At 44.7% G+C, this 19067-nt stretch overlaps 1 protein-coding gene across 1 annotated transcript in view; it reads left to right on the top strand.

The window, feature by feature from the left end:
- Positions 1–1671: 1671 nt before the first annotated feature.
- The window catches only part of etv4 (ETS variant transcription factor 4), a 36711-nt gene continuing 19315 nt past the window's right edge, over positions 1672–19067 (top strand). Inside the window, exons 1-4 of the mRNA XM_069663969.1 lie at positions 1672–1764; positions 2344–2434; positions 2622–2669; positions 10221–10274. Of these exons, the coding sequence (XP_069520070.1) occupies positions 1708–1764; positions 2344–2434; positions 2622–2669; positions 10221–10274 (250 nt within the window). The 5' untranslated portion in view covers positions 1672–1707. The remainder of the gene's footprint in view (positions 1765–2343; positions 2435–2621; positions 2670–10220; positions 10275–19067) is intronic.

The following is a 19067-nucleotide window of genomic DNA, read 5'->3' on the forward strand; positions in this document are numbered from 1 at the left end:
CCCACTGTCTTAACCTGTACCGTTACAGGTTTTATAGTGTTTTGAATTTAAGAAAACAACTTCTAATCAACCAAAATGTTTACTTTTTTAGAAATCCCTGAGCCTGCTGCTCTGTGGTAAAGCCGCTCAGTGCTGGCTGTACAGACAGAGGGCGGCTGATGCAATATTTATAGCCTGTTGTGTTCATCTAAATGTGCATCTAAATATCATTAAGCAGGAAATAACATGTACAGAATCACCTGCGATGGAGATTGAATATAAACAGAGCAGAGAGGAAGAGGAGGAGGAGAGAGTACATGTTTATTGTCTCTGAATCTCAATCACGAAAACTCAAATCCCATCAGAACTGTGCTTCCTGTCTCCTGCCTTCCTGCTCCTCTTTAAGAAACAGTCTTTGTGGCTTCAGTTTGGCTGCTCAGGTTCAATACTTAGCACGATTTTCATTATTCTGTTGCTCTTGTGTACAAAACTTCGAGGACTTTAGCCCTACATCCTGTGGTTTTCCGTGCGGTGTGGACTTAAAGCCACAAGAATGCAAGAATGCATATTCCTGCACTTATTTACGTCAGTTTTTGGTGCTCGTTTTTATTGTACAAGTCTCCCGCTGAGGTAGTGCCACTTTTTCCTGCTTGTCAAACAGAGCAGCAGAGACATGAAATGAGGTAAACAAGTTCTTGAGTTTGTCCGGGCAGAGAAAGAAAAACATGTCAGGACTTTCGTGCCAGGGCAGGTTTTTATGAATGGAAGTTTTTTTCTTCCTAACTTTCCCTCTCTCTCTTTTTGTGAATGAAAAACAACTGGAAAATCCAGAATAAAAGCCCGCAGCCTGCAGGGAGATGATTGGCTCGTGCTGCGCAAGCTCCTCCCACGGTTGCTAGGAGCCCGACTACCAGGCGTCTGATTGGCTCGTGGGGGGAACCGAGACTTCATTCATAAGTCAGTGTATTCAACCGGACAAAGACGAGAAATTCGAGCCCTTGAAAGAGGAAATGCACCAATCACGAGCTTCGTCTGGCTCGAGCGAGAAAAGCAAGTCTCCCTATTATTGCCAAATCATGTCTGTTAGAGGAATGACAGCACAGCTGGCGCTCAAAAGTCACCACATTTCAAAATAAATGCATTCAAGCTCACTCTTAACTGCGCGTGTCCCTTATTTCTTCTTTTAAAATCGGGTTAAGTCTTGTTGCTGTGACTGCCCTCAAACGCAACATCTGTTTCCCGTCACAGTTTGAGCGCTGGACTGTTTCCTAAAGAAAGTGGAGCCTGCTTGGTGATCTGTGGGCAGACGTGGCAAAAAGCCCAAGAAGCAGGCTACTAAATAACACTCATAACTCACACGCGCTCTATGACCCTTGCGTGCGTGATTTTAATGCAGAAAACGCGATTTAAAACGCCAAACATCGAACAGCTGCTGCATTTTGTTCTGCTTAAAACAACAGGAAACAAAGTACCTGAGGTGTAAAACTCGCTTTACCTGAACTGGTAACATGACGAGCTGTCTGTCACACAAAAAAAGAGATTTGTAAAGAGGGCAGCAGCCCGCTGGGTAATCACTCGCCATCACTTCCCCTCGGCTTTTTTTGTGAATGGAGCTCATTATGCATGCAGCCTCCACGCAGCTCCATTCACAAGCAGCGCTCCCTCCTCTCCCTGCAGGCTGCGTGGATCGCACTCTACTCAGCCTAAATGACCACAAACGGTTAACGGATGGATTATAAGATGGATGGATATTTGGACCAGCAAGTGCCTTACACTTTAGCAAATGTACGTATGGTTGAACTCTGATTATTGCTCGTTCTTTTAGACGTGTTTTTAATGACTCTGCTACCGGGCTTTATCTGTGTCTCCGTCTCGCGTCTGCACGAGTTTTGGCCGGAGCAGCTGTATGTGTGCGCGAGACAGAAAACTATTTCTCTGCCCTTTTTAAACGCACAATCGTCCAAATGTAAAGCGTAGAAAGTTTTTGCATTCAAATATTGCTTTCTGTGGTGTCTTCTGTGGGCTGAAGAGAGCGTGCCAAATGGTCACTTTCTCAGACGCAAACAGCGCGTTTGTTTTTCCCATGATTGCCTCCACAGCAGTGAAATGCGTTGTTTTTAAAGCTTTTCCATGTTCACATAAAGTTGCATTAGCCTTAAATTTGTAGCGTATTAAAAATCATTGCTATTATTTACTGTTAATATGACTTTGTGCCAAATATGTGTAAGTGTTTTTTCTGCTGTTTCACTCTCCACATGCCACATTAAACATGCCATTAGCTCCTCTGACACTGATGTTCTGGAAATGCCCTGCTGGGAGTCTGTTTTCTCACTTCTGCTCTGCTAACATGTATGCGTTTTGCAGAAGTCGCATGGAAATGGGCTCCTAAATAGACTGTTGATGGCAGCGAAAAGGAAATACATGGACACAGAATTACCCCCTCAGGAATCCGAAGGTAAAGTATAGTGGAAGCCTCTGCTCTCTGTTACATGACGCATGTTTACATCATGGTCTTTTAACCCCAGGCACAGTCAGTCTGGCTCTCAGTTACAGCATTTAAATACAATAAAGTATTAGTAAGTCTGCTGTCTTGTCATTCTGCTGTGTTCTCATTACACTTTGTTTTTTATCTCTCTGATCAGACCTCTTCCAGGATTTAAGCCAACTCCAGGAGACATGGCTCACAGAAGGTGAGAATCGCCCGCAGGCTTCTCTTCCTCTATCTGTCCCTTTTTCTGTGATGATTTCACCTTTTCGAGCCGTCATGAGGCTTCATGATGCGTCTGTCTGGAAAAGAAAACTTAAACAACACAACAAATACAGACAAATTTCTTCTGTTTTATCGATTCGTGCTGCTTTCCATCCTCTTTAAAGAGCACCATATGTGTATGGTTCCTTTAGAATTGAATAAAAGAGAAGATAATAGACTGTAGCTGTTTTTTGTTAGAAGTTCTGGATGGATTAGCGAACAAGAAACCCTCAAAAAATCAGAAAAATACAGGCCATTTTCTTTCATTTTACTCAATTTGTACGGGATTATGCACACATGCTGCTTTCCATCTGACATAAAGAGCAGCGTATGTGTACAAATCCTTAAGAGATCTGTAAAATGGAAGATAATAGAGTGTAGTTTTCTTATTTTGAAGGTTTCTGGATGCATTAGTGAACAAGAAACTTAAGAAAAATAAGACAAATACATATATTATGCTTCTTTTTAGGAAGATTGGAAGCAGCATGTGTTGGAACTTGAATAAAATCCAGATAAGTTTATGGACAGATTGTGAACAAGAGACCTAAAAAATAAGACAAAATCTTCTTATTTTGTCCGGTGTTTAAGGACTTCTACACATTTTTACAACATTTTAGCACAAATTCTTTGTTTGCCCTGAAAGCCAGCAGGTTTTCTGTCAGTCCAAAGCCTTTTTCATGCACTTTTATTCAAATGCTTCAAGACAAACTGTTGCTTTTGGTGTGAAAGATGACCTCCTAAGTTCAGCCGAATCTCTCATAAGAGCCCCAAAACTTTCTGATGCAACACATGCGCTCTTAAACCAAACATGAAAAAAAAGGAGGACACAGACGGGACATTATTAGCTCTGAGCATGTCCTATTTTGGCCATGTTGGCATGTAGCGTGCGTGCCAGCCAGCAGCCAACGCAAACAAACAGGCTTATTTGGCCCGTGTCACTCAAAGGCACATAGCGATGAAATGAGGCCCAGTCAGAGGCAATTGTCAGCTAGTAGACTTTAATAAGTGCAATGATGATGTGAGCCCTAATAGAGTAATTATACAGTACGTCAGGCGAGGGGAAAACAACACAAGGCGTGAGTCACTGCGCGTCTGTTTGTGGTGTTGAACCTGCAGAGCAGCAGGAGCGGGGCGCTAAGGGTCTGATGAGCTCAAACCTGCGAGTAAAAACGAGAGCCGAGCGGGAGGTGTGAAGCTTGTCGTGTCAGTCAGCTTTGATGTGCTTTGATGTGGAGCTTTAAAGGGAAATGCCACTCATTTTTGACATTTGAAGTGAGCCACATCAGCCTGATAAATCCTGTGTAAAGTCCCCCCTCCATGGAGAGACGTGTCTCACTTATTGTGACTCGGATGTTGAAGCTTCAGTGTGCAGAGATGTTTAAGTTTATCTGCTGAAGGATGAGAAGTTTGTCTGTGCTCACGTTCAGTTTGTGTTTAAAATGTGAGATTTTTTGTCATTACAAGAACAAAGAAAATAACATACTTTTACTACGGACCAAAAAAAGTCAGATTGTCCAAAGTTAGATGTTTTCTGTTTCTCCTCGAGTCCAGTTTGTCTCTACCTCTTGTATCTGTGACCCCATATGACAGGGTTTGGAATAAATGTGTGTCTACCAGCCTTTCATTTGTTTAATGTTTGGTACTAAAAATAAGAATATTAAGTCTGTTCCCTTTGTGTTTTGAGTTGTGTAGTTTTAAAACAATTCACGCTCCAGTTTGCAACTTATGTGAGCGTGGAAATGTTGGAGCCTTTTGCACAAGCACACAGAGCATGGACGTTAAATTGTCTTGTAGTTGGACGATGTTGCATATTTAGAGATTTTGGATGATTTTAACGAGGGTAAAAAAAGAGGCGTAGGAATATTTACAGAAGTTATTTTTTCCTTTAAACATGTCTGGGAGCAGTTGGCTGTTGCGTCTGGTTCTACTTGAAGTTTTTCTGCCACTGTGCCAAATGTTGCTAAGTGCTGCTCATGGTGGACTCCTGCTGGGTCTCTCTCTGCTTAATATAACAAAGAACAGTCCAGACCTGCTCTTTTGGTAAAGTGTCTTGAGATAACTTTTTGATTTGGCGCTATATGAAGTTAAGGCAGAACTGGCATTGTTTAGTCTGAGTGTATATGTGCTGCTCTGTTGTTATAAATAAAGTGGAACTGAGTTAGGTCCAGTCGTCACACACCGTATACAAAGGTCATGAAACAGCAGAGCAGTGAGGATGTTCCAGTCACAGACAGTGTGGACGCTCCCGTGTCTGCCTGACATTTAAATAGAGACCGTCTGCTGTTCATGGCAAACAATGCGTTCGCACCTTTTCTCATGCAGCGTCGAAAAAAACCCGCAAGTTCACTTCACACCCGCGTCTCACGCAGACAAAGACAAGAGCCAATAAAAGTGCAACAATGGGTGTCGCTAGCCCATTTGTATTCGCTGATTTCACTGTAGAGGCTTAAAGGTCCAGTTCACCTAAAACCACACTTTTCCTGTCTTACCTAGAGGAGCATTGGCTTTAATTTTATTCACTGAACTGGTGTTATTTTGGTTTGAGATATCAGCTTCTCCCTGCTACAGTGGAAGGAAACAGACTTTAGCTACTGATGCTCGAAGATTTAAGGAAGTCAGAATATTCAGCTTTAAAATGACTGTCAGTCAAACTGGACATTTGGACTTTAGCTGCTGGAACATAAAATATTATTAACTATTGTTTGACTTTTGTAATCTAGGAATCCTCCGTTAAAGGGACGCCAGATGAAGCTAGACCTTTAGCTAACTCAGGTTTTTTATGGTGTTTAATGTACGCGGTCCATTTTTCAAATACATAAATTAATTATAAAATCAAGAAACTAACTAATTTCTACCAAAGAAATAGTTCCACCCGAAGCAGATTCTGTAAAGAGAGCTTTTTAAAAATATTTCTGTGTTGGTTTTCGAAGGTTTGAGCTCCGCTAATTATACTCCAGTGTATTCAGTTGGTAGAGGAAACCACAGGGCGAGCGTGCGCAAAACTTTTGCAAGTAAAAATAACACCAAAACAACATTGGTCATCACTCTAACTTCAATGAGAAAGTGTCTTTTTTTGTGTAATTATGGTTAACCGACCCTTCAAAATAAGAGCGTATTTATTGTGTTGGATTTACAAATTGTGAGGCGGCTTATTGTCGAGTCTCAGAGAGCAAAAAAAAAAGCAGGGCAAAAAGATGGAAGTGTACCTCTGCTATCAAAGTGTTATTTAACCCTAAGCACTGGCTTGTTTTCAGCTTCCCCGGCTAAGACCTCTCCTTTCCTGTTGCATTAATTAAAGACCTTATCATGACTGATTGCAGTTGTGAGGGATTCACCGAGATTGTAAAAGCCGGGTAGCTGGAGGGAGTTTCTTTCTTTCTTTTTTTTCTTGCTGAAGGAGAGCGGAAGCGAGAGAGAGAGACAGAAAAGGTGAAGCGCTGAATGGCAAGAGTTCAGGAGCTTGTCACATCTTGTCTCACTTTGGCCTTTAGGTTTATACGACTGTGGCGGCTCTGGCTCCGCCCAGGATCTCCCACTGAGAGAAAAAAAAAAAAAAAGTCATTCAAGGTGCCTGGAAGCATCGGGGAGAACATGCGTCTGTGCTCGTATAAACACACTTTCCTTCTTGTGCTGACTTGCATCTCAAAGCCCCTGACGATGTGTTCCTGGAAACAAATCATACACACGCAGGAAAGTGCGCACACACACACACACACACACACACACACTCGGCTCGTCTGATGCTCGTCCGCGTGTCTCCTCTCCTCTTTATGAGGTCCAGCGTGTTCCGTTTTGGACATGTTGAAACTGGTGGAAATGATTGATTGTTGGGTCTGCAGAACTGAATACTGGCCCCTGCTCTGTCTCACACAGCCGCCTAGTTTCTCCGTCCCTGAGGGTGAAAGGCTGAAAAGTTAAAAGGGGGTAATATTATTATGGTATAGTCGGCCACAGGATGCAGCGCTGTATAAGAAATCAATGTAATTTATCTGAACATGCTCCAAAAACGCCGTCATCCGGTTTCCTCTGTACAGGAAGGAGGAGTGTGACGACAAGAAAGTAGATCTGAATTTCTTATTTCCTCTTTTTGTCCTCTGTTGCTCTCTCGCTCTCGCTCTCTCTTTCGCTCTCTCTCGCTGGAGTTTTGGTTTCTGTCTTGTGTGTCACCGACTGCAAACACAAATGGTGGATCAAGTTAGACAGAAAAGACAGTCGAGGTTGAATTCTGGGGCAGATTTAGGTTGTGGGATGAGGTTACACTCACATCCTGTTGGTGCAAAGTCATGGTGGGTGCTGTAAATGTGTAGTTTTAGGGACAAAATAGAGATGTAGGTCCATTCTTTATTCTATAATCTGTTTTATTTAACCACTTTCTCGCTGGTCAAAAAACCTAACACCCGGCTTAATGGGAGAAGTTACAATCGGCATTCAGACCCGGGTAATTAGCTCCGATCAGCATTGATGGGAACACAAAACCTGTGTCGACACGCTAATCTCTGCCCCCTCTCCGGCGCGATGCTATGCTCCGTCGGTAACTTTTGCGACTCCTCGTCGCCTCAGCTACAAATCCCGCCTGTTTCCGTCCGAGCAGCGGCGCCGAGTTTGATAAACAGACTGACTGGTTACTATCCCTGTCTCCGGCGCATTAGTGACGTCAGACGGTGACACAGCAGAAAAGAGACCAACAGGAGGATACTTCACTGGCAATGGGAAAAGAGACAATCGGCATCTATAAGCGTGTCTTCCCTGGTCTAAAAAACCTGCCTCAACACGCTAAATTTAGGTGGGAAAGAAGTAATATTTATCCAAAAAACGGTCCTTTTCTCCATTTTTGGGTGCTAAAGTACCGGCAGCATGGCACCACTTTATTCTGCAGCCCATTACGCCCCTGATTGGGTTCATGTTATTTAATGATACCCATCAACTTTTCCCTACCAGTTAGCTTGTACCATGACGTAAGTGTGAGTGTCAGGCAATGGAAACACTTTAAAACCCCAAGAAACTCGCAGAGCTGGATTAAAGCCAGACTCAAAGGTTGCCCGCTCTGCTCCTGCTCCTGCTCCAGCCGTTAAATCGAGGCTAGGGGAACCAAATACCGGCGTGCTCATGGCTCCGTGGGTGAATTTGACCTCCTCACCCCCCAGTAGGACGTTGGCAGTCAAATGATTTGGGCTTTTCCGACCTGTTTGTGTAACTCAATGTCCAAAGCTCCGAATGGACAATTGTGAATGGGTTCAGATTCCTAAAAAAAAAAAAAAGAGCTGTACAATGGTGTCTGTCTGGCTGTGCTGCACCTGGGCCTGGCATCGCTGACTGTGCTGTTTCTGTTAGACGCTAGATGAGCGTCATTATGAGAGAGTGTGACTGAAATCGACACCGCTGCAAGTCATTAAGAATCAGATCAAGATATCGCACATATCATTATTGATTGACTGATCTATTATTACAAATCACAGGCTGCTCTATGAAGTGTTTCTTAAAAGGAGAAGCAGTTTGATTAAATACAGCCGACTGTGGCCGAAGATCTAAGAAGTGCTTTAACCTTAACTCGCCCTTGTCTCACTCCCCCACATCTCCCCTTCGCTTTCGTCTGGTTTCCTTGTTTTATATCCGCTTTCATTAAGCAGTTATCCGTCTACGCGGCAGATGAAATCCAGACTACTATCCAGAGCCCCCAAACACTTATGGACAGAGATAAGTTGAGCTGGAATGGCTGCTTCTTCACACCACTTGACAGATTTCTACAGGTGCTGAGCCAGAACATTCTGTTTCAGTCTGTCTGTATCTACGACGGATATAAGAGGGAACTGGTTAACGGCTGGTTGTTCAGACTTGACTTCCGGTGCACTGATGTCTGACTAACTACATATAATGTCTCAATAGGATGTGATATAAATGTCGTATGATCTCAGACAAGGTCACAAGAGAAACTGTTAAACTGTTAAATGGTCTGAAACAACTTCTCTTATTGTGAAAAGAAGCCTGTTGCTATGAATCTTCATAATATGACCTAATATTTATTACATGCACACATAATATAATGTAGGGTCATTTTAACATTTTCATGGTTATATATTTTTGATCTATATATGTACCGTATCATAATGTATGGTATCGTGCAGTATCATATTATATAGTATCATACAGTTTTATATTGTACAGTACAATGTCATATCATATTGTACATTATGGCATTGTACATTATCATATGATATCATACAGTTCAGAATCATTTGGTATTTTTCCATATCCTATTGAATCGTATTGTATGGTACCATATTGCATAATACTGTATCATATAGTATCATAATTATACCGTACCGTGTCGTATCGTACCGTGTCGTGTTGTGTCGTACCGTGTCGTGTCGTATCGTACAGTGTCGTGTCGTGTCGTGTCGTAATTATACCGGACCGTGTCGTGTCGTGTCGTGTCGTATTGTACCGTGTCGTACCGTGTCGTGTCGTACCGTACCGTGTCGTATCGTATCGTATCGTACCGGGTCGTGTCGTGTCGTAATTATACCGTACCGTGTCGTATCGTACCGTGTCGTGTCGTATCGTATCGTACCGTGTCGTGTCGTGTTGTGTCGTACCGTGTCGTGTCGTACCGTACAGTGTCGTATCGTATCGTACCGGGTCGTGTCGTGTCGTAATTATACCGTACCGTGTCGTATTGTACCGTGTCGTACCGTGTCGTATCGTACAGTGTCGTGTCGTGTCGTATTGTACCGTGTCGTGTCGTGTCGTATCGTACCGTGTCGTGTCGTATCGTGTCGTGTCGTGTCATACCGTGTCGTGACGTACCGTGTCGTGTCGTGTCGTACCGTGTCATGTCGTGTTGTGTCATACCGTGTCGTGTCGTATCGTACCGTGTCATGTCGTGTTGTGTCGTATCGTACCGTATCGTATCGTACTGTATCGTGCAGTACTGTATCATATCATATCATGTTGTATTGTAATGTATCATATCATATAGTGCGGTACTGTATTATATCATGTTGTATTATACTGTACCGTACCATACCCTACCGTACCGTACTGCATCATATAATTTCGCGTCGTATCGTACTGTATTGTCCTGCATCGTATAGTGTCAGCGCATAGTATCATCGTATCATGTCATATCGTACTGCATCGTATCTCACCACACAGTATCAATGTATCGTATCGTATTGAACTTTAATAAAATCTCTCTCGTTGAAGGCCTGTGGTCGATGCTACCAAGAACAGTTAAATGCTACATTAAACCAGGCTGGCAGGTCTTTAATGCCGTTCAGGAGCTCCCTGTTCTTTTTATTGATCTCTGGCTGAGCAAAGCGCCGGCAAGCTGCAAAAAATCAAGGAGTGAAGGTCGCCTGAATGAAGCCCAGCCTCGCTCTGCTTTCAGAGAGCAGGACATACAGAAAGAGGGAGGAAATGAGAGACAGACAAAGGTCAGGTTTGGTCTAGAATATAATAATAATAATAACGTTATGTTTTTTTCTTATTTCAGCTCAGGTTCCTGACAGTGACGAGCAATTTGTTCCTGATTTCCACTCTGAGAACTGTGAGTACCCCACTTCTGATGTCTGTGTCCTCCTAATGCACGTGTAAATATGTGCTTTTGTTTTTCCATGTCACAATCTATACCATGCATGGAACAGATCAGATCGTTTTATTGTTTATTCAGTGTAACATGCAGAGCGTTGCATGGTCAAGCTCAGCCATCTTTAAGGTTTGGCCTGTAGTCCTGCTCATGTTATTCCAGCTAAGTACGCATGCATGTCATGAGAGAGTAAGGATGAAACCAGTGGTCAGATCTGGGCTGTGAGACCGCCAGAGGCTTATGTGGGGATACAGTAACCCGCTGATGTTACAGTAATCTCTTTGGCAGACAAAGCTCTGCAGAAACAGAGGGCCTAATCAGCCGGTCATCATGAGGTGAATTTGGATGCCGGTATTGTGTGCTGCCGTCATCCATTTGCATGCCTTTGAAAAGCTGAATGGAAACCAGGAAACCAGTAAAAAATTATTCAAGGCGCAGGTACAAAGATGGCCCTTTGTGTACATCGGAAGGTGTAAAATGGAAAAGCAAATTCTTGGGCCGCACAACTGAGCGGCTATTTGAATGCGTTTCCCTTTCTTGTTGTGTGTCTTAACAATGGCGATTCAGGATCTGGGCGGGAGTACGTGTCGCTCTACAAACACTTCTTTTTTTCCCCCTGCCCCATTGAACTCGCTGCGGGCTTCTCCGTCTTCAGCAATGACACTGAAACGATTCAGAACCTAAAGAGAGCTTGAAACGCCTCCAAGAATAATCTCATCCCTAAAGTAAAAGTGACAGCTTTCAGTCGCAGTCAAAGGCACTTCCTCTCATCGGAGCCCCATGTGTCCTTTGTGTGTAAACATCATGTGATTTAACCAGCCCCGAGTCACAACTGCTCGGCCGCTCGGTGACACATGCCCTGTGCAAGATTGTCGCTGTCTGCTGGCCAACAATGCGGAGGAGGAAGTGCAGATGAACCCCGGGGCACGCAGAGGTCGTGTCTACTTAACCCCCTGACCTGTCAGCCAATCAGCTGTCAGGCCTTTTGCTAACGGTTGAGCAGGGTATGATTTGCAGGGTCACGGGGGCTTCGGTTTGACGGGCAGCTCACTTATATGCGGCAGAGACACTCCTGCGTTGACAGACAGTGTCCCCGCTGGTTGCAGTCAATAGCCGCTGAGTCCAGTAAGAGCGTCTCTATTCAGCTTTGAATTATGGGAAATAGAAGCTGACAACCAACGATAAACATATGCATATTTGCGTCTTTTAAAGGCACACAAAGGGCTTAAGTTTTCCCATACTGAACTGAAGGCATCTCAGTGTCTGGTGCACTTTTAAAAACAAGTGACTCACCTGTTTTGGAAACTCAAGCACGTTAAAAAAAAAGCATAAAGCAAAGCTCTAATCCCAGGTGACCGGAGTGTAATTGAGGCTTCTATTGAAAACAGCACCCTGTAAAATTAAACATTGTTGTTTACTGAGTCAGGTTGTTACCTGCATGGGTGTGGTGTCGACGGAGAGAGAGGGGAGAAGACAGGAAAAGAGTAAAAGAAGAGAGGGTTAAAAACTCTGCTGGAATGCTAGATTAGGAGAGGAGAGGAGGAGGGGGGCGAAAGGAGGGATTGTGCAATACCTGCACATCTGGTAAATCTATCTCATCTGGTCCCTCAGTTTACGGCTAACAAGCGTGCTCTGTCTGCCATTGCGGGAAGGTTATGCAAACATGCAGCCTTAATGTACTTGCTGACCTAAAGGTAACAGAGCCATTGGCGATAACAGTGCGCCATATATTTTTTTTAGAGGTGATTGGAAGAAGGGTGTGATTTTATCTCATCACCAGGAGATGAGGATTAATGTTCGGTGTTGACAGCACCTCAAGATTTTATCCTCGCCTGACGCTAAGCTGTCGGACGGCTCCCTTTGTCTGTCTTCCGCCTGCGGGGAAGAAACACATGGAGGTGTCACTCAAAGTTATCGAGCACATTTAATTAAAATAGCTGAAACGTGTCGCTACTTTACTTCAGCGGAAAACACTAAAATGTCTGAGCGGCGGCGTTCGGCGAGGCCTGGCCTGTGCCGAGAGCTCGTTCTTCTTTGTCCAAGTATGTTGTTTACACTTGGAGCAGCTCGAGAGATGTGACCCATTCATAAATTTTCTTCCCTGCGTGCGTAAGAGGAAGTGTGCCTCTCCCTCCCCCCTGCTCCTTCTCTCTCTTTCAGTCCTGCGCTGCTCTCTCCTTCGCTCTTCATTCATAAAAAAGCCCTACAGTACTACAGAGCCCCCTCCCTCTCTCTCTCTGACACCCCCTCCTCTCCTCTCCTCTCCAAGTGGATACTCCAAACCCCTCCCTCCCTTCCTGTGTCTGTACAAACTAAGTCGAATTTAAAAATGTGGACTCCCCCTCCCTCCCCTTTCCCTTTTCTCTCTCTACCTCTCTCCTCCGTCTCTCTCTGCACACACACTTTGAGTGTTCCAAGATGTGAACTAATCCAGCGACTTCGGAGTTGTGTGGGGCGATTGTTTAGTTTCGGGCCTTGCAGTAATTATATAGGAAGTTGTGGCTGCAGAACGCCGTTACAGTGCTTTCCAGAGAGTTTAGCAAGAGGAGAGAGAGAGCGAGGAAAGAGGGGAGAGAACGGAAGGAAAGAGAGGAAGAAGTGAAGAGAAATAAAGACATGATTCTTAAAGCCTGTTTGAGTTTTTGGTCTGTGGGTCAAGTTTGTTTTTAATGCAATGTTTGAAACAATTATTGCAATAGTTGATTTTATGATAGTCAGCTACATGTGTGTAATGGGGCTGCAGAAGGAGAGGATTTGCAGTATTTCTTGATAAATCGTCTTTAAAAGCAGGAATAAACAAACACTGTTTCCTAAAGTCCATGGAGATATCTTTGCATCTGAAGAAAGATATTCAGTAAGACCAATAAAACCGGCAAATTCTCATAAACGAGGAGGCAGAAGGACATAAAATGTGCATGTTCTTGTTAAAAAGTGAGATAAGAACTTCCTGCAGAAAGAAGGAAACAAGGAGATAAAGGAAAGGTTCCAGTATCCCAGCTCGGACCAAATCCTCCCAGCAGTGCGTCTCTCTGGCGCTGTGTGTTCTGCTTTGTCATGAATTCACAGCCTTCCTCTTGTTTGGGTTGTTTTTCTGGATCAGAACTGGCCCAATCAGGCCCTATTTGGCACATGGGACCACGGGCGAGCTGAGCCCCTCCCTTCTGCACGTCCCTCTCTCCCTGAGAGAGAAACATGCAGCTCTGTGTTCTCCACTTTCCAAAATACAGCTGCTATGCAACAAAGTGTGCAAAAACAGCCAGGTGCCTGCCAGATATGCACGGATACGGCCTGCTCGCTCGCTCCGAGGGGGGCGGAGCCTCTGCAGCGTCTGTTTGTCGCTCTGTTTTGTTTTGCTTACGAGTGAAATGGTTGATTTCTCTCTTATGTGAACACATGATTCCTTCTGACAGCCTCTCATGCACTTACTCATGCGCACACATAAACACACTTGGCATGGCGCGCACGCACACACACACACACACACACACACACACACACACACACTCTTCAGGCCTGCAGTTTTATGAATGGGCTGGTTGTGAGAGACTGGCTGAGGCAGCACATTGAGTTAAGGGGAGTGAAGCTTCATTCATGACATCGGGGGGACGTTACTCCGACACTAACAACACCTATGAGAGGTGTCGGCCTGTGTTTCTCTCTGCCTTTGTCTGAATACAATGTGTTTGCAACATGGAAGCTTTTATTTTGAAGATTTGTGCTTTTATTTGCACTTCCTGTCTCTAAAAGTAGCTGCAATCACATCTTGGCTTTGGTTGGATTTCTGCATGTTGCGAGGCTAAAATAGACTCTACAATCATCCTACAGCTAATGCTAGTGAACAGCATTATTAAGTCATCTCAAGTCAATCAAATGCAGTGAAAATGGGTTTGTAAAGGCCGGGCATGTGGAGTAATAGGCGTTTAACAGCTTCCAGTGGGGAAGTAAAAGCTGTCCTCCTGCGTGTTGATTCAGAACAGCCCCGTCAAAGCCAGGGGGCCGCGGGGATTTGAGCCAGGCAGGCACAGCCCGAGTGTCAGCAGCATAGCTTTGTGAATGGACGGCAGTGTGTGTTTTATTACAGGAGAGTGAGGGGAGGTGTGTGTGTGTGTGTGTGTGTGTGTGATCATATGCGTGCCCGTGTTGGTGAGTTTACTCGGACAGGACAGCTCGGCTCTCTGCAGCTGGAATGTTTTCTCTTTGGAAAGCGAGCGCAGACCGAAGAGGGGAACGGAGGCTGTGAACGGGACGGGCGAGGCCGTGAAACAACAGTAGCTGAGTTTGAAGCGATCAGTAATAAGGAGATACTGGGAGAGTGTCACCCTGCACACATGGCAGCGATACAGTTCCTGTTTGGACGTTTGGCCAGATGAAAGATAAGCGCGGGTAGTTTTAAGTTGGGGCAATTATTTCTATTTGGACTAATAAGGTTGTACAGCTAATGAGATCAGAAAATGTCTTGGTAAAAAGAAGCCAGAGGTTAAAACAGCAGGTCAGGGAGGTCATATAAAAACCATCAGGTTAGCCATTTCAAACATCCGTCACAAAACCCGCTAACACCCGGCTTTTTTTGCTTAGTGGGAAGGGTTACAATCGGCATTCAGACCGGGGTCACATGACTCTGCAGTAGACTCAGGTAATTATCGCCTCGGCTCCGATCGGCATAGATGCGAACACAAAAACCCGTGTAGACACGCTAATCTCCGCCCCCTTTCCGGCGCGATGCTATGGTCTGTCGGTAACTTCTGCGACTCCTCATCATCTCTGCTACTACTTCGGCCTGTCTCCGTCCGAGCAGCGCTCGAACATCGTTCCAAATTTGTCGGAGCCGAGTTTGATGAACAGACTGACTGTGTAATAGACACAATAAAGACTGTAACATCAAGAGACAATGGGCATCTATAAGCGGGTCGTCCCAGGTCTGAAAAACCTGCGTCAATGCGCTAATCTCGGTGGGAAATGGATATAACTGCACTTATTTGAAGCGTAATGCAAAAGGAAACTGGACTTGGTTGAAGTTCTTGAAGACGTTTCACCTTCAAGATGAGCCGAAACGTCTTCAAGAACTTCAACCAAGTCCAGTTTCCTTTTGGGATTAAGCTTCGAATCACCATGACATGGATGACTGAGCACCTTCACAGACATGTTGCTGACTGTACTTGTGTGTGCACAGTTCTTCTTGGACAGTGAGGGTTTGTTGGTTTGTCCTCCAAATGAATGAAGACGTTTGAGGTCTTAAGGGTTCATGCGTGCTTTAATGTTCCCATGATTTCGCACTTTTAGGTGTTTTCTCTAAAAAAGGAGAACTATTGATTGTTTACAGTAGCAATAGCGCCAAAGTGGGTTTCCCCCGCCCTCTTTTTCAGGAAACTATCAGCAGAAAGACTTTTGTAATGGTGTTCACCTTTGATTTTACGGGAACTTTAAAGAAATTGCTTCAGATTGTCCAACAGCGTCTGCGATCCCCCCACACTTAACGGCTTTACAAACAAGGTCTACTTGAGTCAGGCGATGGCCGCTTCCTCGTAGGAACAACGCCATCAGTGTTTTACAGTTATTCCCAACAGAACAAATATTGCAGCTCCCCCGTCTGCAGACTTTTCACCCCTTTCAGAACAGCTCTGAGCATTTCTGCCTTCAGATGTGGCTGCATGACACATCGTTTGAACTGGATTGTTTCAACCTCAGCCTTCTGATCGTCTTGTGCTTCTTCTCTCAATTTGTTGTTACAACGTCACCACGTTGCCAGATCCCAGCAAAGATCTACAAAGTGTCATAACTGTGAAACGCAATGTTTAAAACAACGAAAACTCAAGTAGAACCAAGCAGGAACATCCTGATAGAGAAGTTTTTGCTCCCTTTTCTTGGCGAATTTCCACCTTCATATCCCTGACAGTCCAACACACACGCACACACACACATACATATCGACCCACAAAACACACCAACACGTGAGTGGAGGAGGTGTGCGCAGAGCGTGGCCCTACAGTAACCTGCTGACACAGAGCAGGAGGTGTGCCGAGCGAGCCGAGAGCCAGCGTATGACCGTATCGATCCTCGCTGATCCGCGGGAGGAGTCGGAGGAGATGGAGAGGGTTGATAGATGACTTGATAAAGATAAAGCCGAGATAAATCAGCAAGGAGAGGGGGAAGAGCGGGTCGAGATCCTGATCGTGAAACTGAGAGAGGGTGAAAAGGGGGGGGAGCAGGAAGACCTGAGGATGTGGCAGGCGTGCTGATAATTTCAAGCAAGGTGTCCCGGCCTTTCTACGTCTCTATCTCCGTCTGATAAGGCCGATTCACCCGGGAGCAGCCGCTCAATCACACGTTCAAGCGTGCCATGCAACACCAAGGCCAACAAATATGGAAACACTGCACACACACACCCCTCCCTCACATCCCCTGGTGAGCAGTGGGAGCTCATTATATCATTTCAGTAACAGTGTGGGGGGAGGATCGATCGCTACATTAAACATTAAGAGGGGACAGCTATATTGGGGGCTGAGAGATCGAGAGTGAGGAGTCAATATTGTGCCAGATTAATTACATCCACCCCGCGCCTGTGACGGCCTGTCCCTCTCGCTGCACATGTCCCGGGACAGGGATGTATTGTACCGGCTGCACTAAACAGCAATGGAGGAGCGAGATTTATGGCTGGTCAATGGCCGTTTATAAAAAGCCAACGCGGCACAATCCAAAGTGAAGTGGACAATAGGGAAAACGTGAGATGTCAGAGCATTTAGCGATTAAAACTGTGATCCCTCGAGGCTTCCACGATCGTGAAAAAATCTACGTTGATCCTTTTATTTTGAGTTTTTTTCCTCTTGTGTTTGGGGCATGTAAATATCCTGTAAACCCTCATTCTTTCTTCCCTCACACACGGGCGTTTTATGTTCTCAATCACATCCTTACTTAGGCTTAGATTCTTTCCCCATACCAATGTCGAATGATGTCGAGTTCACTCAGAAGATTCGTGTAAAGAGCGCTCTCAGAAAAAACCTGAGTGTACTCGTTCAGACAAGAACATTCCCACCCCCTCAAACAAACACTGATCTATTTCCAGTCTGCAAAAGGGAAGTGAAACATTGATGTCTGCAGAAATGTACTGTGCTACTGCCTTTCCCATGATGGGTGTCACTCAGATACACATCCTGTTAGCCAACGCAACATGATGCACCAAAAAACACTCTAACGGCCGGCCAAAAAGGAAAGCAGTAGTGAGAAGGGCCACGGGTGTGTTCCCGGCCAATCATCTGTCTCGCTGATACCAGCGTTCTTTCCATCAATCTCGTTAGGCTTGTTTGGCAGGTATCTGACCATTCTTTAAATATTCAAGGAGGCCGAACCATTATCAGATGGGAGAGGACAACCTGTAAATCAGATAGAGCCGACACTAATGGATGCAACACTCCCGGGCTCCCCGAGCAGACAGACAGATACCGAAGCCGCTCCCGGGCCAGATGAGGATGAGCCTGTCAGTGCCGGCCTGGCCGCTTCTTTCTCTCTCGCTGTCTTCCTGATTGTGCAGTGACCTGAGAAGCGCACACACATGTCCAGCACATGTTTCCATGCATCAGTGGAATGACTGGACACACTGTGCAGGCGAGGCGGTCTGGATCATATTGTATAGCTTCACTTCCCCTCCCTCCCTCACTGTCTCTCTCTTAGTCTGAATGTTTCCACTAAACTATCACCTACAAAGCTAAAACACAGTTAATACTTATTTTGACAATACATGGGTTAAAACCTTTTTAAAAGCAAAAGGACGCCCGAGCCTACGATCGCCTTTAAAGTACGTAACTTAGGGAGTTGTGTACAAGTAGCAAATATCGTTCCTAAAATGTTCCTGGTATTTTGTTTGAATTGGGGATAGTTGTGCTCGTGTGCTTATCATGAAAACTGGGCAATTAATTCCATAAACCAGTCGAAAGAAAAGTTGCCTATTCTGCTGTTTGCATCCAGCATTAGCATCGTCTGCGTTGTAGTTTCTGTAGTTAAGTGCTGCTTATGATCTATTGTTAGCTGTGTGCGTTGAGCGACGGCCGAGAGAGCTTGATCTGTAATCATACGGAACAAGCTATCGCTACAGATCATTTAGCACTGCGTTTTTTAGCTTTGAGGGGGCGTCTAGGCTAACAACGAATGTGTATGCTAACAGCTAATTATGATATGGATAGGAAAGCATTTTGTAACTTACCATTCAGTGTCCAATTGAAGTCAATAGACAGCACTAGCAGGGTTGCTCCATTGCTACACGCTAAGCCAAAGACAAGTGATGGTCTACGACAAAATGAGCTGCTTTTTGATCTTAAACAAAATGTATTTTCACTCGGATACTTAATGAGACTCTTAACTTTAAATACATGTATGCAGACTTAGTATTTCAAGCCAGCTTTCCAGAGGAACTAAGCTTTTTCTCTTCTTCATTGTGGCGTTAGAAACCCTCACGATTCATCTTGCATTGCAGAAAGTCTTAGAACGTGATGTCATCTTACTTTCCTTTAAATGTTCCGTGCCCTCAAATATAAAAGATATCCAAACTCCAAAAATAGCCCCCAAACTTGGTCTGCGAAAAGCTAAACATACCACCGTGTCTAGAACTTTAAAATTACCGTTAAAGTATGGGTTCTATCTAACTTATAAAGCATGTGTTGACAGTCTGATACTTTAAAATTACACTGTTGCTGTTCCCCATTACGCCTCCCTCTCACCACAATGGAGCCATGCATTCAGCTGAGAAACTAATGTCATTTGCAA

This window comes from Semicossyphus pulcher, unplaced genomic scaffold, assembly GCF_022749685.1.
Source record: "Semicossyphus pulcher isolate SPU_LCO1_2020_fin unplaced genomic scaffold, fSemPul1.0.p SCAF_16, whole genome shotgun sequence".
Classification (NCBI taxonomy): Eukaryota; Metazoa; Chordata; class Actinopteri; order Labriformes; family Labridae; genus Semicossyphus; species Semicossyphus pulcher.